This window comes from Puntigrus tetrazona, chromosome 10 (genome assembly GCF_018831695.1).
Source record: "Puntigrus tetrazona isolate hp1 chromosome 10, ASM1883169v1, whole genome shotgun sequence".
NCBI classification, from domain to species: domain Eukaryota; kingdom Metazoa; phylum Chordata; class Actinopteri; order Cypriniformes; family Cyprinidae; genus Puntigrus; species Puntigrus tetrazona.
This window is the reverse complement of record NC_056708.1, coordinates 6,421,475-6,448,851: the sequence shown is the minus strand read 5'-3', so window position 1 is coordinate 6,448,851 and position 27,377 is coordinate 6,421,475. Positions and strand designations below refer to the sequence as shown.

Below are 27,377 nucleotides of genomic sequence, written 5' to 3'. Positions count from 1 at the left end.
TACTACTATAAGCATGTGCATGAGAGAGTGGATGATGTAGGTTCTTTAGCTTATTAATGTTCTTCCCACTAAAAAAATGGTTCTCGGAAGCGGAACCATTACCCAAAAGGTTTCCTCATCACTGTGAAAACTCTTTTGGAACTTTTGTTTTAAAACTCCTTACAAAGCCTTCATAGATGTTAAAGGTTCCTCATGGAACCACAGAAACCAACAAAGAACTGTTATTTTTCTCATTTTCACATGATTCATGCGTTTTATTATTCTCAAAAGCTGAAGTTACTGGAAAACTTGCTCTTGACAGGACTGTTGCATGAACAAACACACGATCAAGTCAACTCAGCGATCCAATACAAATAGCTTCATGGGCTCTTAAGAACATTTAAATGACACATTATCATATTTAACCGTGTTAGTTTTTACCCTCACATGAAAAGAGCTTATTACGTTTAACTTGCTAATTAAACGCTAGCGTATAATTGCAATCATAACTGGGTTGAGCGGTTAGAAGAAATAACTAGATGTCCAGTTAATTAATCTATTTTTAAAACGAGGTGAGCTGTTCGTTTTCCCACAGGACTTTTAATGCATGTTCCACGCTAATAAACTGGCATTCGTTCCTTTTGGCATTTCTGGGAATTTTTCAGGCTGGTTTGGGAAAGAGCCGGCTTTATAATTGCGTTGAATAAGGGGCTTGTGAAATATTCTGTGGTGCAACAAACGTTATTTTGAGGGTGTGCTTCGTTTCAAGGCCTTTCGGTAAACCAGAAGTGTGATTTTATATTGTATTCAGCTACATCCTTCACACGAGTGTGTGAGAAGTTGGGGAAAAACAAAAAAAAAAAAAACACTAGACCTTGGGGCTTGAAACTGAGCTTTTCAGATGATGACCTCACGTTAAGGACACAAACAACATTAACATTCCACATTTAATCAGATTAAAAAGGTAGCTAAAATAATGAAATAACTAAGGTTTATACATACATATTTAATATCAATTACATGCTAACGCAACATGGAAGTCGAACCTTTTACCGTTTTATATTTATATTTTATTTAGAACGGTTTTAGATAATCTCGCTCTGCATTCTTGGGTCTCAAAGCACAAATATCATTCAATCTCAGCCTCGCCTGGCATGTGCATGTGTGGGTCGTGTTCAGACAGGTAACAATACGCAAGCTGTCCTTCAAGCACAGAACGTTCAAAACGCGAACGTAGTAATCATAGAAAACCTTGACGAGCACAGACATGGATAAAGAAGAGAAAATGACAAAGCCGTTCTCGCAAAACACAAGTCGCCATCAATCATCCGCTAAAAGCCGAGCGAAAAAATCTGGAAACTGGCCAACACACGAATCAAAACGGACAAAGAAATAAAGAAACGACACCAGTTTTTTCCCCCACATTTTTATATTTCATTTTACTTTCGTTTTTTTTTCCTTTTTTTTAAATGGACAATGTCAAACATTTTTTTTTTTCCCGTAGAATCTGCAAGATATGTTTGGAATATTTGTAACAGAAGCCCTCCTAAAACGGGGTCAGTGGTCTGAACGCCCCCATTCCTCTCCGATATCAAACAAAACCCACCCTCCCCACCTGAAACCCCGACTCTCTCACACCGGACATCCCCTTTTTAAATTAAACATGAAGGAAACTAAACAAAACAATAGTCTGCAGAGGCTCATTACATAAAACAAAGACTTGAAAAGACAAACACTTTAAAAGAGGACACGAAAAGGTGGTCAACTTTTGGTACCCGTTTAAGGTCGCGGGCCTCTTTCAGGTGTTTATAATCGCGAAAAGTAAAGCGTTAACTTAACCAAGGTGTTTTTTTTTTTTCATCTTTACAGAGTGTCTACTTGACTACGTCGCCGATTGAGCGCTCGCCTCTTCTCAAGCAAATGAAGAGGCAACGATCATATACAATCAGCAGTTGTTTTTTTTTGTGTTTTGTTTTTTTGTCAATGATAAAGCCATACAATATATTACATTAAAACACTGATTTTTCTTTGGATGAGAGTTACTTTTAAATACAGTAATGATAACATGCAGGTTTATCCTCGCCGAGTCTCGTTTTAAGATTGCGCAAGACGTATAGACCCTGAACTGCTTGCGGTGTTAAATAAAACGGAAAATACACGTGTGAGCGACAGTCTCGATGCCTGCACACAGAAATTTTGCTATATTTATTAGCATGGCACATGACCTCAAAATGTCTAACGCACAGGAAGTTTGAATCTTTAATGAGAGCGAAATCTCCAGTCACTGGATTACTATGCAACGATAATGGTACAGTATCGAAAAAAAAAAAAAAAAAAAAAAAGTTTGAAAAGACGATTTGGTAAACAGTTCTTGCAAATCGCGTTCTTAATTCTCAAAAAACACACAGTACAGTAAAAGCAATGAAAATAACTTTGCTTTGCTTCAGGTTCAGGCTTCAGTCAATCATATGCGTGGAAAATGGTCCACTCTACAGAATACAGGCGTTTAGAAGAGCGCGCAGCTCAGCTATAGAAATACTAGCGCTGAAGATACTCACAAGAGGTACATTAGTTAGATAAATTGAAAAAATTAAATGGGTTTTTAAAACTTTAAATTGGTGGGCTACAATTGATTTGTAAAAACGGAAAATAAAAGGCAATAGAAAAAAAATCGTTTAACTAATTTATTTAAGCCGAGATGAGATGCAGGTTGTAAGGCATGTATAAAGCGGGACGGCAAAAAAAAAAAAAAAAAAAAAAATCTGCATAAAATCACGGCAGTTCAATCGTGCCTTTATCCACTGTGGTATTAGCGAAACCTTGAAAGGTGTAAAAGTGCGCAAAAGTACGGCGGAGGCCTATAAAAGCGCGAGTGACTACAAAATGGAGGGTTGAAAGTAAATAAAAACATGCAGACACAACCACTCCTCCGACCAAGTTCTGGGAAGGTTTTTGCTTTTCCCCGCCATTTTTGATTATAAATTGGTGTAGTTTAAGTTATGCACAGGAAGAAAAAAAAATAAAAAAATCAAATGAAACAAAGTAAACATCACATTTGGTTGAGGAACACTTCAAAATGTACATGTACATATAAACGTGCCAACACTTGTTATTAATGCACTCGTCGTAGCTATAATTGGCATTATGAAGGTATTTTTCCACATATGCTTCAATACCAAAACTGTTTTTTTTTTTGTTTTGCGTCAACAATTATCATACTCGCTTTGGGTATTATTCACAAATAAGCATTCTATATGGGCCAAGAATTATTTCGCTAAGCGCACAAACAATGTAAAGAAATTATGCCGAGCAAGTCTTGGATGTTAAAAAAAAAAAAAAAAAAAAAAAAAAAAAGAAAAGGAAAAAAAAGTCAGAAATAAACCTAATTTATAAACGTAAATTTACAAAATGGATTTTTTTTTGTATTTATTTATTTTTTAGCTACTGAATCTAAGATGACCTTACACCACCCCAATGCTATGTCTATATATATATTCTGTATTTTATATACACATGTAATATTCATCCTGTACGTATTCATTCATCTCAATTTTCCCACCATTACAGATCTTAAATTTCTTATCATCTATATCAATAAATAAATAAGAACCATGGTTTGTTTTTCATTACGCCCTCTTCATGGTATTGTGCGATTCTCCCCGAAATGGTCCTGGAGAGTTTTGCATGTAGGGGGCATCACCTCTACCAAAAAGAGAGAGAATGAGAGGAAAACAGAGGGAGAGACAGAGGAGAAAAAAAAAAAAAAAAAAAAAAATATGAGAGACAGAAAGGAAAGGATGAGGGAGAGCGCTAGGTAGCTGCTGGGTTACTACGCCTGTGCGTTGGTGCCGTTCTTGTCGGGGGAATTGGCTGCGTTGATGGAGTTGGCAGTGCCGTCTGGCTGCATGCTGTCCTTGCGCGGAGGCATTCGCTCGTTTATCCGGTCCAGGCCGCGTGCTTCCTCGAAGCTTTGGATCTTGTGTTGAGGGTTGAAGCCTTGGATGGCTGGAAGTACGGAAGCAGGACGTTAGTTAATGCTAACGCTTATGGAGCGACAGCAATGTTCGGTTTGGTTTTTTGCTTTATTTTTATTATATGATCAGATCTAAAAAAACCCACAAAAAACACAACAGTTGAAGCTTAATAATAATAATAATTATAAAAATTAAGCAGTCCTGCATCCCAACAATAACTTATTAGATACAGCAATTTCAGTCACTAAAAGTCGCATGACTACAGAGGGCTGTTCTTCCCCAATGAGCACCCAAAAAAAATTGGTATATTTAGCTGTATTTCATCAGTCGGCCAATCAACCAGCTGCGATAAGAAAAAGAGATCTACTGTAAAGCTCGACTAGTTTAGATAACATTAACCAGAAACACTGACGGTTCCCATGTCAAGCCTGACATTAAAGGCAAGATCTGAGTTTATTTGTGTGCTTTTCGGTCAGGAAGTGAAACTGATAAAAACAAAGATTTAGTCTCATCCTGTGGTCTGCTCACACCCCAGCCTCTGGCTTCCCCACTTTACTGAACAGCTGTGCCTGTAGCGTTCGAGACTTGACTCTCTCAAACGGTTGTCTTTCAAAAGCCAAACCTACCAGTTTATCAAGCGTTACAGTCCACCCAAAAATGAGTCATTTCGAACCTGTACGACTGACTCGCGTAGAACGCTGAAGTTATTTTGAAGAACTGTTTCTGTCCGTACAATGCAATTTAGTGGAGCATAAAACTTTAAAAGATGTTCATTCTGTTTTCAACAATAGTCAAAAATCATGTTTTTTTTAATAGGGCATTCCAATTAACCTCAATGTAATTGCATTTGGGTTATTTAGAATTGGTTAAAAAATAAAAAAGAAGAAAATTAAAAATAAAACATGATTTTTGAAACCAAGTTTCTTGTCATAAGCAGTCACATTATGCAAATGTTGTTGCGGGTTGAATTTTTATCCGTTTAGTATTTGTAAAAATCTCACACTTCACTTTCAGTGCAAACTGAACAAAGAAAAACATCCCAACGTGCAAATCAACCAAAACTGCTAGCTTTAAACATTACAAGCAAGTGAACTACATACACACAAATAAATGCTAAACGACATCGGCGACTACAAAGGGACGAAATGCACACGAAGGACAGACAGTTAATCCAAGGGGGAGGGTAACAGACAGACAACACTGAAAAGTTTTCACAGATGTCTTGCATACCTCGTGCTTCCTCTGCTTCTATGGTGGCTGTGTAAGCATGAGTAGTAGTGCCATGCCCAAAACGAACGGGGAAAGAAAGTGAGTCAAGTTATCAATGCAATCACAAGTCCATTCAAACACCCTCCCCGTTTCCCATTCATTCATCTTCCCCTCCCAACACCAGCCCCGAATGCTTCACATGCCACACAGGAAGAAACCTAAAGAGGTTAGTTTAGTTGCTTCACCCAGAACGTAAACAGATTTCAAGACTCGTTTTTTCCTAGTCAGGTTTGTTTTTGAGAACCTGTGCTTCTGAATCTGAGATGCAGCCCCTTCTGAGCTACTCTTGACATAGACTTAGTCTATTTTTAAAGCTGAAGGTATACAACAGCCAAACAAGGAAAGGGTTTCACCAAAAAAAAAAAAAAAAAAAGAGACCTCAACGCAATGTACTGTGTATGCATGATGAAAGTATATTTGTGGCCTTCACAGGAAGATGAGAGGCAAGACAGCTTTAAGCATTGCGTCTGTTTTTATTTCTATTTTCAGTTACTGAAGAGTCCTTTTATTTACATCCCTTCCCCCAGTGAACCACCAACACAATACAGCCATAAGTCAGTGCTGTAGTTCACTGTGCCTCGACATATGACCTAGACAGCCGGGTTTTCCAAAAGTTTAAATGCCTAGGAGTATAATACTAAGACACGTTTAGTTATTGTGCTCATGAGTTATTGTAATTTCCTGATCCCACACACCCATAAATGTTGCACATTGTGGGTTAGTTCAGAAATAGCTAAATTACGTTAATTTTCACTTTTTTTTTTTGCACACAAAATATATCAAAATATAATAAATGTAGCTTCATAAAACTACGGTTAAAATGCTGGACTATTTTAACAATATACTTATTACCTTTCTGGTTCTTAAACATATCCATTGCGTTACAGTCTACGCAGTAAAAAAAAAATCTGAATTTAAATTTTTGGGTTAACTATTCAAATCTTTTGGGAAAAAAAAAAAAAAAAGAAAATTGAGAGATCTTTCAAGTATTTTGGCACAAATATTGTATTACAGTTATGATGCAGTGCAGTCCACATAGTTGCTTGGAGATATTTTGCAGGTGGAACAGTCTAAGTGAATTTTTTTTTTAAATAGGAAATGTCAAGATCAGTAGTTATGTATGATAAAAAAAAGCAGATTTCAAAATGCTGACCAAAAGAAATTAGCATGGTTTAAAAGTGACTTCTGTGCAGTATTTCAAACATTGATACTCTTTTCATAACAGATCATGGGCATTTTTGCTGAAATTTCACTAATATGTACCCCTACTATGTGCAATATGTTATTGTATATTATGAAGCATTCCGAATTATACCAAATTTAAGAGCATCTACTTTCATCAAAAACAAACCTGACAATGTTAATGCGGTTGTTAGTAGGAGGGCAGCAGGCTGATGACTTTTTACAGTGAAGGCAGGGAGAGGAAGCATGGCACACCGACAGGCGCTGGCTAAATTGGGTCATATTGCGTCATAGTCATAAGCTCACAGGAGCCCCTCTCACTGTGAAAGCATCACCCGGCAGCAGCTCCTTGGCACTCGCTACGATCTCAGCAGCGCTTGGAAGTTTTTCAGGTCCCTGTCAGGACAGGAAATCTGAAGCGTGTTGACTGAAATCCCCTTTATGACCAAAGTCTTGAAAAAAAAAAATCTCCCCCCTCTTTAAACGATATCACTTTCGATCGAGTCGATGATGGGTGTGCTGCACCGTGAGAGAGGCAGAGCTGCTGGGCAAGGCGGTGACAGAAACAGAGAGAAGGGGGAGAGAGGGAGAGGGAGGGAGAGAGAGAGAGAGAGAGAGAGAGAGAGAGAGAGAGAGAGAGAGAGAGAGAGAGAGAGAGAGAGAGAGAGAGAGAGAGAGAGAGAGAGAGAGGGGTAAAGTCTGAGAAAGAAAGAGTGTAACAGTAGCAGGGGGTCAGTGGAGAGCAGGTATCGGCCTCCACACTACTGCAGAGACAGCTCAATGAAGCCGGGAGCGAGACTTACCGCTCTGTAGGGTCTGTCTGCCTCCTGACAGCACACCCAGAGGCAATGTCCCAGTGGGGGTCAAGCCCTTTAACTGCAACACACTCTCATTCTCCTCTCTGAAAACACACCCACACACACGGTTAAGGGACACAAAGTCAGCTAATGTTTGGTTTCACATGAAGTGAAATATTAAGACTTGTGTATTAAAACAATACATACAAAATTAAACTATATATTTATATATTGACACCAATAACAATACATTTATATTTTTATATGTATAGGAAAAATATCAATAATAATTCAATAATTGTAATCGTAAATTTGAAGTTTTCTGGGGAGTCGCGCCATATGACATGAATAATTATGTTGTCATAATTAGATTAATAATTATGGGGGGTTTGTACGTTAAGTGTGTACACTCACCTAAGAACAGAGAAGACTCTGGCCATCTTGCCAATGGCACGAATCTTATTTCGGATCACCTCCTTGCGGACTGCCGGGGCGCCACCTGCCACAAACACGCACAAAAATGGGGAGGGACAGAGAAAAAAGAAAAACAGAGTGAGGGAATGTTAAAGAATTTTTCTGCATATCTGTCAACCTGAAACCTTGCCCATTCTACGAACTACTTTAATCAACATCATTACGCGCACACCGGTCCTATCTGATAGCAAGAGTCAGACGTACTCCAGATCAAACGAGCCATTACATCCTGAACTCCCATAAGGAATAAATAAACCCCATTTCAAAACTCAGAGGCTCACAGACACACAGAGGAAGTGTGTCAGGCCAAGTTAAAATTATGCACCATTCAAAAAAAAGAAGGACAAATCAAATGGGCATCAAGAACAGTAAATGGGACACTGTATTCCTTCATGACAGCTCCTCAGATGTGGGGTGGGGGTGTGTTCAGAACGGGTTCATCTGGTTTCATTACAGCAGAAGTACATCACTGTACTTCGTGGCTCTTGTGTTAAGAGCAGTAATTCATTTTAAATTACTGAAGTGACTGAAAGGAGACAGAGGTCATCTCAGCTTAGGTAAGCCGCTAAGTGCGACGCATGTGTGGATGGAAGGTTTGAAATACATTTGATTCGCTAATAAATGACAGCAAAAGCTTTGAAGGCATTTGTGAAATATAAAACAAGCACTGTTTGAATACTTCCTTTCTCTGCGTTTTTAGATCTCCATAAAATTGATGAAACAATAGAGCAGGAAGCCCATTTAAATCAGACAATTAATGCTGAGCTCGTATTTAAAGCAACTTGCACACAAGAATATGGTGTCCTAAATAGAAATATATGGGTTATGCGCTGAGGACTAATACACACTAATCAGAGAACTATTATTTGATGAGAAAAGGGGCATGCTGGTATATTTAACAGAGCTGAAATCCATGTTGAGAAGACAAAAGAAATCAAAGAAAGGACACTTAAAAGATGAGGTTAATGGAGCAGACTTTTTACATTTTAATTGAAGTAACAGTTTATTGAAGAAATAAAAACTCACTGTTAACTACTAGCTTTTTGCATGCCTATTATTAACATATTGGCTGTTTATTAGTATTTATAAAGCACATGTTCCACACGATCATACTTTCCATCTCTAATCCTACCCAATACCTAAACTTAACACATACCTTACTAACTTAAGCAGCAGCAAATTAAGAGTTATTAAATTAGGAAGCAAAGTTCATAGTTTATGGCTTGTTAGAATTTGCACAATAAAAGTTTGTACACTTTTTATAGTTGTTTTTTTGTGAAATACACCACCACTATTTATTTTCATCATATTAGAAATATTCAAATAGATTAACCATTATTGTAACTAATACTTCACATTACAGATTCTAGTTTTTTTATTTCCCCATTTAAAAACAGCGTTGGTAAACAATAGAGAATTATTTTAAAAGCACCTTAACAACTCTTTTTTTTTTTTAAATCGTAGTGTAAAATTTAGCTCGTCTTTAACCTCTATAAGACCACAGTGAGGCTCAATGAAACTTATTTGGGGTTTACAAAAAGTGACAATGCGAAAAAAGCACCAAACACAGAGCCTCCCACGAGAGGACCCTCGGGAGGTTTCGAAAAACAGCTTTTAAATGTTCTTACCTTCACATGTGTCGTCTCCCTCTGACATGAGCTCATCGTCTGAGCAGATGTTTAACACGTTGACCAGCATCTCTGTTACTAAAAGCAAATGAGAAAAGAGTCACTTTAACATCTATTATTATTATTATGGCTTATTTGTTGCATTATATTTCTTTTTCAGCATTTTTACAGTATTGAGCAATTATAACCAATCACAAATGATTATGCTGAGCTTATGAATGCAATGGCCAATCAGAGGCGATCAGATGAGACATCATTGAAACAGCAAAGTTAGGTTGTTCAGTGCGTGCTGACTGAATTCTGAACCACAAAACCTCTCATCATAAACAACAAAGTGCAGATGTACGTGCAAAGTAAGTGTAAGAGTATTCATCATACAGATTCACTGGTTATAACAGGAGTGTTTTTAAAGTGCTTGAAGTCACACTAGGCTGAGCTTGTGATGTTCTTCTTTGGTAATGTAATGTTCTTTTTGAACAAATTAATAGAAATGTGGTACGTTATGTTAAACACAAATTCAGTCATTAAAACCATCGGGTTGGTTTTAGCCTTAAAGTGGATTTGGCACACTTTCAGGCAGAGAAATTTAGTAAATAAATAATTGAGTAAACTAGCATGTTAATATTGTGTATCTGCAATTTCACAGGCTGATAATAGGTCAGTACGAAAACGCACTAGTAAAGATTTGGTTACTCCATCCAGACCACTGAGTGTTTCCTTAAGAATCAATAAACCATCAGAATTATTGCACAGTAAAACTCATTTCTAAAACCACATCCTATACTTTAGTGAAAGAACTTCTGATGTCAAAATCCATGTAAAAAGATTATGCTCCATTTGCTCTTTACCTTTCTCGCCGACAAAGGGCAGTGACCATGTGAACACATCCATGAAGTTGGGCAGCCAGTACGGGTGAGGAGAGCAATTGAACTGCCGGATGTTCATGACGTTGTTCTCGTATTTCAACACAGCAGCTTGAGGGGTTAAAGACAGAAAAAGAGAGGATTCAGAAACACAGAGAGTTTAAATAAAAAAATAAAAAAAAATACGCCATGTATATCTGGACTATATGAAATTATTGCATAAGAAACAGCTCAGAACAATGGCACTGGCTCAAAAATGTCTTAAGAGCTCTTACCTTTATTGTTATACACATCTAAGTAGTTCGGTGCAGAGAAGATTGTGATTAAAGAGGGGAAGCCTGTCGTCTGACTTTTTCTGTACATTCGATACCTGAGGGGGTCAGTGAAAAGGGGACAGACATTGTCAGTAAGAGCTGTTTACATTCAGTTCAGAGCAGTCTGGTTTATGTGTGCAGTGCTCTCACCCCGCATCTTGGGCTTCATGTGCTCTTATAACTGACAACAAGTTATTATTCATCAGAAAGTCACATACTGCAGGGTAACTGTTAGAGACGGAGAGAGAGGTGTAATTAGTGTTTCCAGCAGTCCATCAGTCAGAACGGCGTGACTAACATTAAGAGGTGCGACTGTGAACAGGGACTGTGTAGGCAGCTATCAAACAAATGTGCATGTGGGCAGACTGTCAGCTGGAGTACCTGTAGAAATAGGAACATCCTCTCACGCTGTTGTGACAAAAGTGCTCCGAGCTCTTTTCGCTACCGTAGTCCTCGCCAGGGTCAGACCACAGCAGGTCGCACATCGGCCCGAAAGCTGGAGGCTCTTTAAACCTGTCTAACTGCAGGACAACGGTGCAAAACAAACAATCAGAACTTCTGTTCTGCAGCACAACCTTATCCATCACTGCAACAAAACATTAAATCAGTTCGCATTTACATACAAAAGATTGTACTAATTAGTGACGGACTTCGATGAACAGATCATTTTACCAAAGCACATTCATTTTACGGTCTGTAAACAAATAGACCAAACAGTGTTTTACATAAATATGTGCTTACGTACATCTTTACTTCTTAGAAGATTTATTATTTTTAATATCCCAAAATAATAAAACAAAACTAAGTAAATGTATCGGGGTTGGGCCGATGGATGATGACATCACAATGTTGAGCATCAAATGATTTTCAGCGGCTCAGCGTGCATGGAAAGAAAATGATGTGTACTACAGAACTCCTTAAAGGGAATGAATACGAGATGGGTGGATAACGTATATTTTATTTTAATACTTTCTCTTACAGATTTAGGTAATTATATTATCGCCTATCTAAAATGTGGGCATCAGGGAGCCGCTATTAGGCCTGCCATTGAAACTGCTGAATGCACAATCGCTTAGTTTTACTTTAACGTTTGGAGCCTCGTGATCACAGGTAGTCTGTACTTTTTATACTGGAGTGTCAAGTAAACTTATAACACATTTTACAAGATTATCTGCAAACAATTCATCCTACGTATTCTTTCCTACTTATGTGGTGAGTGAAGTTGTACAGTAATGTAACAGGCAACCGTTAGTAGCCGTTATTTGTTTATACGCTTCGAGCATAACGGTTATATTTTTACACGCTTTGAGCACACCCCCTAAAACCTATGTTATACTTTCTGCGTGCGTAATCCAAACATATATGCGGCCGCGGACTACTTATTTTACCGAAAATGTATGCTGGTGGTCCGCTTCACGGCTTGAACGGTAAATGAATAGGAGAACAAACAATTGCCCAGGGTTACTGCACATCTGGCTGTCTTTATATTGTTTAATCGACGGACTGTAGACTGCGCGGCACACCTTTGAGTATGCATACTATAGCGGACTAGCGTACACGGAAACACCACCAAGAAACAAAGTGTTTTAATATTACATACAAGATTTAATAATCGGTCTTCTGTTAGTGTTATACTCTTAGCACCAGTCTTTTTAAAGAGATAGTTCACCCCAAAATGAAAATTCTCACTAAATAATTATAACCATAAGAACTCCATGTTTGGAATACAAATTAAGATATTGTTGATGAAATCGGAGAGCCATCTGACCCTTCATAGACAGCAACACAACTGAGACGACCCAGGACGAGAAACGTAGTAAAAACATCGGTTAAACAGTCCATATGACATCAGTGGCTTAACTTCAGTTTTGACACACTAGGAGAATACTTTTTTTGTGCAAAATAAAAACTAAACAAAAATGCGTCTTCCACCATTTTAGAGAATATCACAAAGCATACGCACGCTGCAAGGCATTTTACCTAATCAGCCTTGTTTATATCAAAGAAAAAGTAAGCTCATGTAAATAATCTGTGGTTAGTGGAAAGCATACGCATGCGTTGTTATACTCTCCAAAATGGTAGAAGACATAAACCAGTGGAGAAGAACAGTTGAGTAAACTGTTATTTTTGTTCAAACATAGCAAAACTTAGTTGAGCCACTGATGTCACATGGACTGTTTTACTGATGTTTTTACTACGTTTCTGGTCCTGGGTCGTCTCAGTTGTGTTGCTGTCTATGGAGGGTCAGATGGCTCTCCGATTTCAACAAAAATATCTTAATTTGTGTTCAGAAGATGAATGAAGGCCTTTTGGGTTTGGAACGACATGATGCTGAATAATTAATGACAGAATTTTCATTTTTGGGTGAACTAACCCTTTAAAAGGAGATCAGTTTCTAAATGTCTGAACTTCCCAGAGAGGGTTTCAACATGTAGAGATGCTACGCTTCAGCCTCCGAGGAGTTTAAAGAATCGCCACAGAACCGAAACAAGCATCACCTTCATAACAAATTCAACACCTTCCAATAATGTCCTACCATGAGTATGTCACACACACAATGCAAAAGCCCCACGCGTTTCTTACTTTCCGGATGTCGTCAAGGCAGGTGATCTCAGGGGACAGGCCTCCGTGAACGCACAGGAACTGCTGGTTGAGCAGAGCGGCCAGAGGAAGGCAGTCAAAGGCCTCCATGCAGGCGTCATACACGCGCTCCGAGTACTTAATCTTGCCTGCGATGAGAGAAGCACAATAAAAACACCAATGTATCTCCAAACAGGCGCAAGCGGAGTGAATGAGCTTTTCAAGCCAAGGTTGTCACGCCGTCCATTTGACATATCACAGTAATGCTGGGTGGGTGAGGGCAGACCAGGGCTTGCCAACTTTCCAAGGCTGGAGGAATAGATGGAGGAGGAGGAGGAGGATGTTGCATGCCTTGTTAGGTGATGTTGCAGCAGACCCGCGTGCTAATTGGGATGAACTGAGGAAAGCAGCACGGCGGGAGGCTGATTAAAAGGAGGCTGAGGCCAGAGACAGGTTACACGTGAAACAAGGGCTGCATACCGCCGTTAAATCCTGACATTTCAGAACGGGCCAGCCGTGCAGCATATTGTAAACAGCAGCACTGACGGATGAGAAACAGGCTGCCTCGTGATGAGCAAAGAACAACACTGCAATGAGCCAGCAAGTGGTGAAGTATCATTATCAAAGGCCCTTTGAATAGCTGGACGGAGAAACGGCCAGCTACGAACTAGGCTGAATGAATGCATTAACAGCCAAGTTTGTGCTGATCCAAGCAGGAATGCCATTGTTCACAGGGTGGTTCCTGAGTGGCTAAATTAGAGCGTTTTCAGGTGTAGAACCTTGCATCTATTTGACATCAGAGTTTGTTTTGTTGACGTGAATCGAAGGTCAAGGTTGTGTTACTTATCAGGTCAATTAGTTTGGTGATGGCTTAAACTCTATTTGATTAATTAGATTAATCTCATTTTCTGTAATGTATTGCACAAAATAAATAAATGTATATATTAATAAAAAAGTATAAATATTCTACTTGGTTATGCAGACTCATACAATCTAAATGTAAATGTAATTGTTGTTGTTTTCCCCCTAAAATTTAAAAGGTTTTAATTTATTACAATGTTGTTGAGTATTTACACAATGTCATTCAGTGTAACAAATTTGCCAGGCATATTTACAACAATAATAAAATCTAATTGACATTAAAATACTTTCACCCCAAATACTAATTGGCTGTAATTTTACATTTTTAACATTTGCCACTGTACTAGCTTTTGGCCATTTGTCAGTCATTTTTACAAATGTAAAACTATTTATATGCTTCCTTACTCATTTATATATTTTAATATACAAGTCAGAATAAGCATGTTGCTTCGAATTTTCACATAAATATTGTGCTACACTGAATGACAATGAAACATTCAACCAAACATTTTATTCTCCAAAAACCTCTGAAACCTTAAAAATAGACACTTTACTTACACATTGCTTTCAATGGAAATAAAATCACTTTTGTAAATTATTAAAATTTCCCATTTTAATATTTAGTTTTAAGGATTTTAAATACATTTTTCTTGCTCTGTATTTTCCTCAAAGCACTGTGCAAACTGAAGACTAAAAACCCAACAGAAATGAGCTATTATTTGTACTGTATTAGCTATGATATAAATAGTCATGGTTTAAAATAAACCGTTTTAATGTGTTTTTAATGACTAAATAATAATAGTAATAAAAACAATAACCCGCACCCTTTAAAATTATAATAAAATGTACCAAAGGCTGAGAAAAACTACATAGTGTCAGCTGGAAGCAAAGTTACATTAGCCCAAATATTTAATAAACACCTAAGTTGACGAGGGATTTATATAACTTGAAGGAAGGGTGTTACAATTTTGCACAGCCTCTTTGTGGGTCTGCTGCTGATCGTTGGCTGCTGGTGGAAAGCAGGCAGCCGTTCGATGTGCGGGCTTCAGTTAGCTGTCAGCGTTTGTCATGACTGGGCTGATGGCTGATGTAAATCTAAGTAGGGAGTGAAGAGCCCTGACGAGCGCTGAGGGACGTGATTGAGCTCTGTGCCTGCGGCCCGTCATCCAATACTCCCCTGACACCATCTCTCTCGGGATGCCACGATGGTAATGGGAGAAAAATTGCCATGACAGACTTGAATGATAGGATGTGGCAAAATCTCATTTCATTCTCTTGATAACGTTTACACACACACGCGCACGCTCGCGAGCGCACGCTCGCTCTGAGTTTCTAAAGAGCTGAGCTTACATTCTTGTTTAAAGGTGAAGTACTCCGTGAGATGCCGGCACTCGTGGTTGCCTCTGAGGAGGAAGAGGGTGGTCGGGTGGTTGATCTTCAGGGCCCACAGATAGAGCACACACTGCGGATGCAAACAGAAAAAGCGTGTCACACAAACAACACACGATAGCAATGCTATCATATACCCTTATTCTGTTTAGCACAATTACGCTGATACTTCAGTTTTTTGTGTGTGTATGCATATCATTTCCCAGAGCTCAAATAAAGAAAATCCAGGTCACTAAACTTTAAAAACCTATTTTTCTCAGTGTGGTCAGAGGTCATTTTTGAGGCATTAAACTAGATATCATGGTATATTTGTTGACATTTTAATCTTAATGCATCTATGAAAACATGATGAATGGAAGTGTACATTTCACATTATAAAAGGCAGCTGCATTTACCCGATGCTAAGTGTCAGTATAGACCACGTTTTAAAGAGACTGATATCCAAGTAGAAATGGAAAAATATGTTCAGTCGAGCCTTAAAAACCCCCCACAATACAGCTGAACACAATCATTAGCATTCTGATGCAGCTCAAACTAATATGCTGGAAGGCCACGACACAGCAGGTTCAGTGTTTAAGAGGATTATACCTCCATTACTCCTGATATTTTATTAAAAAGGAATAGATCACTGAAAAATGAAAATCACTGTACAACACAAGTATGGCACGCAATTTGTTTTTAAGCAAATGTAATCAATCATCGGTCTACGCATAATGTAGAACTTGGGCTGACTTGTTTTTGAATATTTAAACATTATTATTGTGTATTTATTCTTTTTCCAAAACCACCAAACAATGTGAAGTTCTGTTATTTCACACTTGCCACTAAATACTTTTTTTGTTGGTTTGGCAAAGAAAGAGTAAGGAAAAACATATGCCATACACACTGACGTCAGTGTGCATGCGTTTTTTTGTAAATACTTTTATGGAATAAAATTTTAAATAAATGCTGTTCTATCAGACTTTCTATTCAAAGAATTAGATCTTGTGGTGCTCGGCCAATCACAATGCACCATGTCAGCTGGCCAATCAGAGCAGACTGCGCTTGTCGGAAGGAAGGGCTTTGTAGAAAACAACGAGTTTGAGAGAGGCGGGGCATACAGGAACAACAATAATTACAGTAAAAATAATGTGTCTTTAGAACATTAAAGCATGTTAACATATTCCGTTAAACCAAATTAAAAATAATGAATTTTAAAGTGCTACGATTACGCAATTTTTAAGCCTCCTAATAAGGTGGCAGTTGTAAGATTCAGTCAAGACTCTGCTCTGATTGGTCAGATGGCACAGAGTGTTATAATTAGTCGTCAGTAAAATGGCATGTTTGTGGGCGGGGTCCAGTTGTTTGTGGCTGGCCATTGGACATCAGAGGAGGGAATTAGGTAAAATGTCATCAAGGAAAAATAATTAATTCATAACGACTCGTTTAAGTTGGACTTAATACTTTATTTTGGAAGTCAATAACTTTCTTGCCTTTTTGGATTTACAACTTGTTTTGTTTACATTCGCATGCATCTATATTACACACTGCATCAAAGGCAATATTGTAAATGGCATAATAGGGGCATTTTAAAATAACTTCATATGACCCCTTTAACCTAAAAATATGTGCACTATTGAAGTGTGTCTGAGTGTGTCTGAACAGCAGCGCACTCAATGCATGACAGATGACAGAGCGACTTTATTCCACAATTCGTCTCCTCCGTGTCTCCGTTTTACATTTCGAAGAGCAAACTGTTTACACTTTGATTTGAATGAAAACAGCTTATCCCCGTGATGCGGCTGACACAAAACTACGTACGCTGTTTGCGATATGGTAATGAGGAGACGAAAAACTTTGAATAAACTTATTTTTGTTTTCTTCGAGTACAAAAAGTATTCCGGTAGAACGAATTACGGTTGAACCCCTGCTGCCACATGCATTATTTTACTTATCTCCTTGCCGTGTTTCTGGATGTGGGGAGCTCTCAGAATGCAGTGCAAGAGTTTGGATCTGAATTAATGGCAGAATTTGAATTTTTGAGTGGAGTAACCATTTAAGAAACCAAAAGTTGATGTACAACCCAAACATGCTCAACCACAAACGCATCTGTGCAGACAGAGAACACTTTCCTGTGTTAAGCAAGACTACGATTTCAATCTTTTCACATCCACTTCTGATATCATTTCTCAACCCTTCTCTCTCTGCAACCAATCAGTCTAAAGTTATTCATTTTTGCTTCAAATCTTAACCCGTCAGTCACTCTCTTTGCTCCATTAGCTCATCTCCGATATCCCATTAAACGCCTGCAAGGCTTTACAGTTCACACATGGTTAGATTATCCACAAAACACCGCTGCGTAAAAGTGAACAGGATTTCTGTGTTAATCTGTAGAATATTCTCCATCCACTGAGGTAAGATATTATGCGTTTAGGTTGCGGTTGTCATCGGTTTCATGAGAAACACTGAAAATGAAGCATTCTCCACACAGCTCTGGGTGTCAGGGTGGGGCAAAGTCTGGCGGTGTAACCTACGAAAGCGTTTGATGACTGCAGCGTCCCAGTCAGAGGGCATTAGCAGGTGGTGTGGTGGATGACTGAAGTTCAGGGCTTTGTGGTCTGTGATGTCCAGGGAGGGAGTAGGAACTCAGAGTGGCCTTTGTTGTGAAACACACGCGCTCTCTTTCAATGCGTCTCAGGTGGCCGGTGGCCCCAGACCCTCAGCTGTGTTTGATGGTATTGAGCAGCGGTGTGTCCGCTCTCTTACGCTGCTTCTTTTAACCATGACATTTCTCCCGTCCCTGAACTTTGCAACCAAAGCGTGGTGCAGAGGTGGAAGCTTTTTGAGGGCTTGCGCTTGCTGGCCCATTCAGAGTGACATCAGACATCAAGGCCAACGATATAAAAAGACGCCAGCTGATAAACCGGACCAGACGATTTTTGTAACAATTCAACATGTAATTCGATGTTGAGAAGCGCGTTCTCTTGCCTGCAGGACGGCGGGATCAATAATCCTTTAATGCCATCTGCTTCATCATTGTGGCTGCTTTACAATGATGATACAGTGTTACAGGCAGAGGTGACATGCTGATTGCATCATCACAATGCATGCTGGTACAACAGGGGCTGTTTGAATTGCACTGCCACATGGCATTCTCTGAAGGCCAAGATATATTAAATGCGAATGTCTCAAGTGTCTACAATGCGCAATACGTGTTCATTCGGCAAAGATGTGTTGAAAAGGCCTTGAAGATTCAAAAGGCTTTGTATAGTGATTATGAAGACATTTAAGGTAAAACTAGCCCCCTTTTTTAAACAATGTTCTGGATTCAAAACAGATTTGGCTCTATTGATAACATTTGTAGCAAGCTAGTAACGCACCATTTTTTTTCCTTTATTAATTCGGTTACTGTTGCTGTTTGTTTAATAAAATATGCACATTTTAATATTTTTCACTGTTTTGACTTCTAATGTAAATGCATTTCTGTCCATGCATTTTTGTGAACTGAGGAGCAAGAGTAGATAATTATGGTAATATACAGCATGACACTGATACTGCTGATCTTAAAATGTGATGCATATTGAGAGTTGTATATTTATTAAACTTGTAGCATTGCTTTAATTATGCTTTTTTTAGGCATTACAACAAACACAGTTGTTTGCCACCTAACCCTATTTTATAAAACTTACAAACATTACAGTTACACTTACCTCAATACTGAAATAGCCTCGATCCACATAGTCTCCCAAAAATAGATAGCGTGTATTGTGAGGGGAACCCCCAACCTCAAACAGCTTCATCAGGTCAAAAAACTGCCCATGGACATCTCCACACACTGAAGACAGAGACGAAACACGTTAAGACAAACACTTGAAGAAAACAGAGTGACATCATTAAAAGGAAGTGGGCAAAATACAAACGCTGGAGAACGTCACAAAAGAAATGAAGAAAAATCTGACAAGAAGTACACGCAAGGAGGTCAAGGACATGTCTTTATGAGCTCAAGATGGGAGCAGAAATCTTAAAGGGGGATTTCGCTCAAAAATGAAAATACCATCATCATATCCTCAAACAGTTCCAAACCTGTATGAATTTCCTTGTTTCCACCGAACACAAAGAAAGATAAAAAGTTCACAACCAGGCTGTTTTGAGTCACCCTTGACTTCCATAGTATTTTTCTTTCACACTATGGAAGTCAACTGTGACCAAAAGAGCCAGGTTAGGCTTTTTTCAAAATATCTTCCTTTGAGTTTGGCAGAACAAAGAAATTCATACAGGTTTGGAACTGCTTGAGGGTGCCTAAATGATGACACAATTTTCATTTTTGGGTGAACTATTCTCTCAAGATATTCTGCACATATTGGTTCTACATTCATATACAAGTATTCTTAAAATTACAGTTGAACAACTGATGTCACATGGACTATTTCAGACTATTTCACTATTTCATGACCTTACTATGCTTGTCTATGCAGGGTCAGAAAACGCATATTATTTCATCAAAAATCTCAAATTGTGCTCTCATAATCAAAAAAGGTCTCGATTAACATGAAAGCAAGTAATGAATGACAATTTTCATTTTGGGGTGAACTATCCCTTTAAGAGCAACTGAGGGTGAAAATATTAAAACCACTAAATGGAAGCACACTAATACTAGGTCCACTCACAACGGATGAGTGAAACGGATCAATAGCGGTTGCCACAAACAGGATGTGGTCAAACCAACTCTATTTCCGCTTAAACATCCACAAGGTAAAATTTTTAAGGCAGAAACACGATCTGAATTATTCATGCCACAATTTGTCATGCACTCTGTGCATGATACGAAAAAACATGAGAGAGTGCAAAGGGGGGGTGGGGTTAAGGGAGGGGGAAGATATGGATAGAAGTGCCCATTTATATCCACACACCTGTTTGTGTGTTTGCTGGAGTGTATGGCGAGTGCTGGGGGTTTCCTGTGGCCTCCGTTGGGGAATTAAAGTGTGGGGGTGTGTGAGAGAGAGAGTCTAGGATGCAACTGTTTCTCTGACCTTTACAGAGCAACCACATTAGGGGTTGCTGTGGAAGACTAGCTCCGTATGAAAATAATCATGCTCTTCTTGCTGGCTTGAGGATTAAGTGGGGGTCAAAACTAAATCTAAAGATTAAGCATGATATCAGAGACGCCCGATCATGTAACCGCAGAACCTTGAGGGTACTTTTATTGATCTTAGATAACATTCTCCATGTAAACTAACTCTAGTTTATGAGAAAGCTTGAGTGGGCATCGTGTTTTTCAGTCATCGTATGGCATTAGTTGCAGCGAAGATCCTGCGAGAACCACATCCTGAATGTATAAGCTGCTTGTGAATCACGACAGGTTTGTAGCGTTGCCACACATTGAGTCATCAAGTGCGCAACATCCTACCTGTGATGGGGGCCTCCACTTCCAGCATGCATTTCTCATGGCGGAGGATGTTAGCGCCATCGTTGATGATGCGTAGGGCTGCGTCTTCCTCCAGGCGGCCCTCTTTCACCAGGTGGCTCTTCAAAAGCTCCACCTTGGGCTTGCCGTCCTCGTACAGCTCTTTCATGGTGAGCCGCGTCGTGGGAGGGTACGGCACTGCTGCAGGGAGGAGAAAGAAAAAAAAAAACCAAATCACTTTTTTAGACTTGTTAGTCACAGGGAAACCCTGCTGGCAAAGATTTCATACTTTAGAGAAGTAATATTGTACATACAAGAAGACATTACACACATTTTCAGCCATTTTGACTGTACAAAATGGATTACAGCTTTGTGCCAGAGCAATTCAGATCCCATATTGATTTGGAACTACCCGATAGAGCATCGCAACAAATGTCTAAATTTAAAGCAGCATGTTTACAGTCACGACCGTGGAGTCGATAACAGTGTGGTGACGTCTCAGAGTCTATCACAGCATCTGTTGGCCGAGGTGTCTCCAAGTTAAGGAAGCACAGCTTCTCCACAATTTCAAAGCCAGATGGTGTGTGATAAAAGTGCACGACCAAAAGCAGAGAGATTTGCTATGGTGTTACTCCAAATAAAATCATTTCAGCGCAAGAGTTTCTTAAGACGCCACTCTCAGGCATCCATCACAAACAACTCAAAGCTTGTCTGTCAAACTAGATTTTGACATTTCACAACCTGAAAACCAGCCTAATTATTCAAGAGTAGCTGTTGGAAAAATATGCAGTTTTGTGCATTCCTTGTGCTTGCCTTGCAAAACTCTCTGCAATGGTACCAGGGTGTTGCAGTAGCTAAGGTGTTCTGAACATTGGCTAAACGTTTGCTAAAAGAGCCCACACCCAAGTCTCTTTTTAGTCCATTTATTGTATGACAAAATTATAAATATCTTCTAATTTATTCTTTGAGTGTGCTTATCTTTAATATGACGCATTACAGACTTTGAACACCTCAAACCTTATTCACAATCGGATCAGGTTATGAGCTTTTCTTGACATGTGAATGCACGAGTGAATTGACGAATGACAACGGCCAGTTTACTTTAATGTCTTTGCCAGGATAGAGGTTAATTAAATTGATGTGCGAAACATCATGGTTGCATGATTGAAAACACTACTCAATTCATGATGACAACTGAAAACATACAGTTCGCAGTTACGTGATTACCTGAAAATGCAATGCTATGCTGTCTGCCAGAAGCTAAAAGTGAAACATACGCATGGTAGTAATGGTTACCGTTACTGGTCAGGATTTGGGACTCTCCCACAAAGCTATGTGGGTTATCGGAACACACACAGCCACAGCTGGTCCCGTCCCTTCCCCCAACCAACACGCACAGGTCTTGTAGAGAAGACACGAAGCCCTTGCTGTCATGGAGAAGACAGCTTAAATAAACCCTCAACAACCTGGGGGCTGGGATTTTACATTCAGACACCATGTGCATGGGTGAGCGCTGAGGCGGGCAGCATGCAAACAAATGCCTGCTAGAAGCGCTCTGCAACCCCCTGAGCCTCGAGCTATTTTCAGTTGCAGGAATTCCACAACATTTAAACCAGTTTAAGAGGAGTTGGGAAGTTACGTCCTGAAGTCGGGGTGGGGTTGAAGGCCAGCTGTTGGCATTGGTATGGAATCCTCTCCACCAGGGTCATAGGCCAGGTTGGCAAAGCTTGCTCTTCAGAAGAATGCGGGTCTGGCCGACGGCCACAGCTTTCAGTGCTGGGACCACAGGCATGATAGACCACAATAAAGTTTCGAGCTCAGATGACTAGGAACCTTCCAGGGACTCTAATGGTGGAATTAGGAGCAAAAAATGGATTTAGGTTTAAAAGAAAATAATCATTTTTGATGATTTTGGATTCTGTTCAGGCATAAACCATCAGAGAGCGCCATTCTTGTTGCATGCCAGTATGAGGAAGAGAAAACGACGAATCTTTCATGGCTGACAGAATAAAGGAAGAACACCTGCTCATTTGCCTGTTTTAACTAAAGCTGTAACAGGGCTATTATCTGGCTGGAGGGTTGAGCTCACCCTTCTGCAGCGATGACAGTGAAAATGTGTAACCTCTCAGTGTGGCACATTTGCATGTGAAAATGAAGCCCTCGGGGGGGAGGGGGATTTTACTATCAAAGTACCAAAAAATTTTATTTACCCAGCAGCGAGACGACTGTACTACACTTGAGGCCCTTGATGTCAAAACCCAACCCAATGAAAGCCCAGTAAAAAAAAGTTGGTTTTCAAGATTAAAAAGACATCCAGTGCTTTTGCACTTGTTCACTGCATAGCTGTCCAACCATTAAAGATCTAAATGCCTTCAAAAATTAATTTAACGATTACCTGTATATGATCCTAAACCTTTCTTACTGTAAAACTCTTTTTGAAAAAGGTCTCCAAGTTTGCTTGACCATTCACTGGGAGTCAATGGGGTCTGATGTGGTTGGCTTAGACTCCACTGACTTGTATTGTATAGACAAAACAGTTGAAATATTTTTCAAACTATATTTTGTTTCTGCAGTAAATGACAGAATTTTAGGCTAGCCTATCTCTTTAAGAGACTTCTGGACCAGACCGCATGTATATTAATAAGGAAGCTAGAAAAGGCGCAACTTCCTGTGTTTGGCCTAATCTGTGGTTTTATCGCACTAACTGTTTTTTTTTTTGTGTATGTTTTTTTTTTATATTACAGGACACACTAGGCAAGAAATCACAAGGACTTTGAGGTTCTCGGTAAGAATGAGGAGCGCTATCTTGGGCGTTACGAGTGATCCTAGAGAGAAAAGCCGTGGTGAAAGGGTGAGAGACGGGGCCTGAGGTCCGTTAATCATGCATGAGGACAGAATAATTACACAAGCAGGGTGACGCTGACCCTGACAGCTCTAGTTTCTATCTGTAAATAAGCCAAAAGGTCAAAACATTAAATTTACCATCAGTCGGATCCAAAACTTTATAGCATCAGCTGCATAACTTGCTCATTTCTAGATGATATGATTACAGGGTGGACGGGGCGTTGATGTTGCCCCATCCAAAAAAATAAATAAATAAAAAACAATAATGCCACAGACGGCAACCCAGCTTGAATTGCTCTTTCGTGCTAACCTTTAAGCTTTATAATGACTGTTGACCCATGTTTAAAATGCACAACACAACAAGCGGCGCACTGTCCAACGTTCTCAGCAGGGGAAAGTGAGAAAAGAGTTGCGTGGAAATGTCTAGCAACTAATCAAAGCTTTTAAAGGCACTTAACCTCATCTTTCCTCCGCCTCCGTCGCATTGTTCCAAGCATGGCTCGGCTGATGAGTGCGGAGTAGAAAAGTGCCGCTGCGATCCTTGATTCCCCACGCTCCGTGCTTTAACTGTGGGAGGACTCATCAAGACGCGGCCTTGGCGAGAACCTCAACTCCCACTCAGCACTTCAATCATGCTGGAGTTCATTCTCGCAGAGCTTATAGTCCTTTTAAATGCAAGCTTTAGTCATTTTACCTTCCAAACACAATGGACGAAACGACAGGCCGGCATGCTTTCAACAAGATTTTTCCATTTTTTTAACACTTGAGTCGACTGAATTCATCTCTCATCAGCCAGAAAATATGCTAAGACAGAATTATCACAGACGTGGTAGAAGAATGTTGGCGCACGACACTGATTGGTCACTGGGTAGTAGCGCTTTCAAGGTGCTAACAATCTACAATTAACACTTGCATCAGACAATATTCCCTCTCCGCTGTCCTGATACTTTGTATAATTGCCCCATATGTGATGAAGTTGGCATCCCAGATTCTGTTACTTCCTTGTTTAATACTGTAAAGCTGCGTTGGACAATCGCTATTGCGTCAAGCGCTATATAAATAAAAGTTGACTGACTGGAATTCTCCAGTTCAAACCTTTTTCGAATGTAGACGTCTGTCCATCGTGGCTTACAAAACAAATCCCGCAAAAACATTTTTCAGACAGCCTGCGATTACGCATATGTGTGGCGTAAAATCCAGGTGTTGGAGTGCTTAAACTGAAAGGAGGCATTCAGTGAAACCTGGAACCAATTTGGAGCAGAAATGCTCCTGTTCCTGCAAAAAAAAAAAAAGAAGAACAGAGATTCTAGACAGAAAGAGAGTCGGCTCTTTTTAATGAGGAGAGTTTTTTTTTTGTCTGTAGCGATTTAGATCGCTGAATAGTCTGACTTGGGAATGGAGATGCAATTCATTACGGATGCAGAACTAGACTACTAAAGAGCCCAGTGCTATCAGCTCATTATAAAGACTGTCTAATTGAGCCCGATCAGCCAAAACACAGCGAGCTGACAGCAGCACATAAGGGACTGAGAGGAAAGAGCACACTATATATGTCAGCGGACACACTAGTTTTAATCAAAAACAAGTCAAAGTTCCCCGGGTGCTTCTATAACCATGAAGCCATAGACCTAATGATCCAATTAGTTGTAGTAGTTGTAGTACTCTACTGCGTCGCACCTCTTAGGCATTAAAAAAAAAACTCCCACGAGCCCTTGCTAAGGACTGGATGCTTAAATTCAACAAATGCATTACCTAACCGAGGGTCAATCCTTTTTTGTGTCTGAAGTAGGATTGTAAGTACGAGGTTAATTGGGATCACACGGATAACTTCAATTAGTTTAGTTCTACCTCAGACAAAAGAGTACAGCTGAAGTGACACAGTTCTTACTGATGTGGCCTAAACCCTTAAGGAGGAGGAAGAAAAAAAAGGATGAAAGCAAATGTACTACAGTGAATTAATTATTGTGCAATGATGATGAATGTAAACCTACGGGATTTGTGAAATACACTCGCATTAAAGCCAGGGAAATTCTAAAATATGTTTACAGTTAATATTTTAAATTAATACACACACTCACGCATACATGCATTTTCTATTTTACGGAATTGAATGCAAAATTAAAGATAACTACAAAATTGTATATTACACACGTTAACTATACCCAAATCAGTTTACATAAAAATATATAATCATTCTCAATCTCTCGTTTTAAGATTGCATGTATATTCATAATGTATGCTTCTACAGCAATACAGAAAAACACCTGCGAATCAAAATCAAATGTGTATTTTTCGTGCTCGACACAGCTTAGGCAGTTTCAGTTTCGTGAATCCCAGGGGCTTTGCATATTCAGACCACTTTGAGCATTATGCATTCCCACTAATATCCCTATAATGGTCTAATTCACTAACGACAGCTTTGCATCTACGTAATGTTTGCACACTAGAGCTTAAAACTTCATTGATCTCATTTAATTCGTGCCAATTCATCCCATGCAGCCTAAACCAACCTGTCAAATTAACCATCAACATGTGTGTCATTAGACTTTTATTTTTAAGTTACCCAAAAGTCTGTCAACACGACATATGTCTTGACTTGCTCGTATTTATATTACACATAAACTGAATGTCACCCATCAGCTACCAGTGCGGGTTAGCTAACGCACAACCAGGCGAACTGGATAAAAACGGACGGTTTCACGTAGAAAACCTACCTTTGACGAGCCGTTCGGTGGTGGATTGTTTATTCTGCTCCTTCCCCGACATCCTTCAGTGTCTCTCGGTGTAATAATTGTAATTCCTGCTTGTAGCTGAACCCAGCTAGTCGCGTTAGCCCGCTAGCTCGGCTAAGCTACTGACGTTTCAGTTCGCGAGGAAAAAAAGTCCTGACCGCTCCGCTGTAAGAGCGGGGAAACGGAGAAAGAGCGCTCGTCGGGGTCGGTTTGTTGATATGTACGCTCAAACGGTGGGGGAAAGGGGAAGGGGGAGCCCACTGTAACGGCAGAGTTTTATTTTCTGCCGTGTCTGTCCTTCGGGTTTGCTCACACAGGCGACCCAGCTGCTGTCAATTTCTCTGAGGGAGTAGCGATGTCCGACTCGTGAACGATTTGTTCGCTTGAGTCGGATCTTTTTTAGGGAATCGTTTGAACCTGTTCGTAACTCCTGCCTGAACGGTTCGTTGACGAAAAGAACTGAATCGGTTCTCGAGTCAACCGACTCATTGAACCAAGATCCGTCTCTTTTGGACGTGTTCTGTTCAAAATGAACCAAGAACTGATGAGTGAGTCGATCTAGATAATGTACTAACAACATTTAACTATTCCGAATCAAAATAACAGGAAACGTGTTTATGACGGAATTTTAAGGCACTGGACACATTAACAGCTTTTTATATCAACATTTTAACAAAAATTAGTTATCTGCCATATGTGTGTACAAATGGCTCAACATGTTCTATGCCACGCAAGTGACGCAATACGTAATGACGTAGAAGAATCACTAAATCGGTTGTTGTTGAACGAACTGTTCAAGGGAACCGAATCCAAAAAATGACTCAGACTTTATCTCTATGAAGGAGGGGTGGAGGAGTGAGAGGCAAGCGACAGTAAAAAGGCTCTGCAAGAGCTGTTGCCTGTTTTTGTTAAGCGACCAAGCGGCTTGTGTATAATACATGCGCATTCTAGTTCGTGTTTATTATATCGTTCAAGTGTTGTGTCTCACTCTTTCTCCTTTCTTGTTTGATCCGCGGAGTCGCCCTGACTCCCTTCTTTCGGATTAAACCCTAATCCATAGTGCAAACGGATTTCCTACAACATGGCGGCATCTGCTCAGCACATATAT

General features: G+C 39.6%; 1 protein-coding gene across 2 annotated transcripts; it reads right to left on the bottom strand.

Annotated features, from left to right (window-relative positions):
• Nucleotides 1–1,929: 1,929 nt before the first annotated feature.
• On the bottom strand, nucleotides 1,930–26,635 carry ppp3ccb (protein phosphatase 3, catalytic subunit, gamma isozyme, b). 2 transcript variants are annotated; one of them, XM_043250695.1, is made up of 14 exons: nucleotides 26,252–26,635; nucleotides 20,697–20,894; nucleotides 19,000–19,124; nucleotides 15,272–15,383; nucleotides 13,064–13,209; nucleotides 10,862–11,001; nucleotides 10,631–10,708; nucleotides 10,442–10,536; nucleotides 10,152–10,277; nucleotides 9,304–9,381; nucleotides 7,616–7,700; nucleotides 7,208–7,305; nucleotides 5,184–5,210; nucleotides 1,930–3,984 (listed from the first exon to the last, which is right to left on the bottom strand). In XM_043250695.1, exons 1-14 carry the CDS (start codon nucleotides 26,301–26,303, stop codon nucleotides 3,809–3,811), a joined length of 1,536 nt encoding a protein of 511 aa, XP_043106630.1. In that variant the 5' UTR covers nucleotides 26,304–26,635; the 3' UTR covers nucleotides 1,930–3,808. The 2 variants fall into 2 exon arrangements, with proteins under 2 accessions (XP_043106630.1, XP_043106631.1); XM_043250696.1 differs by lacking the exon at nucleotides 5,184–5,210.
• Between the last annotated feature and the right edge of the window lie 742 nt (nucleotides 26,636–27,377).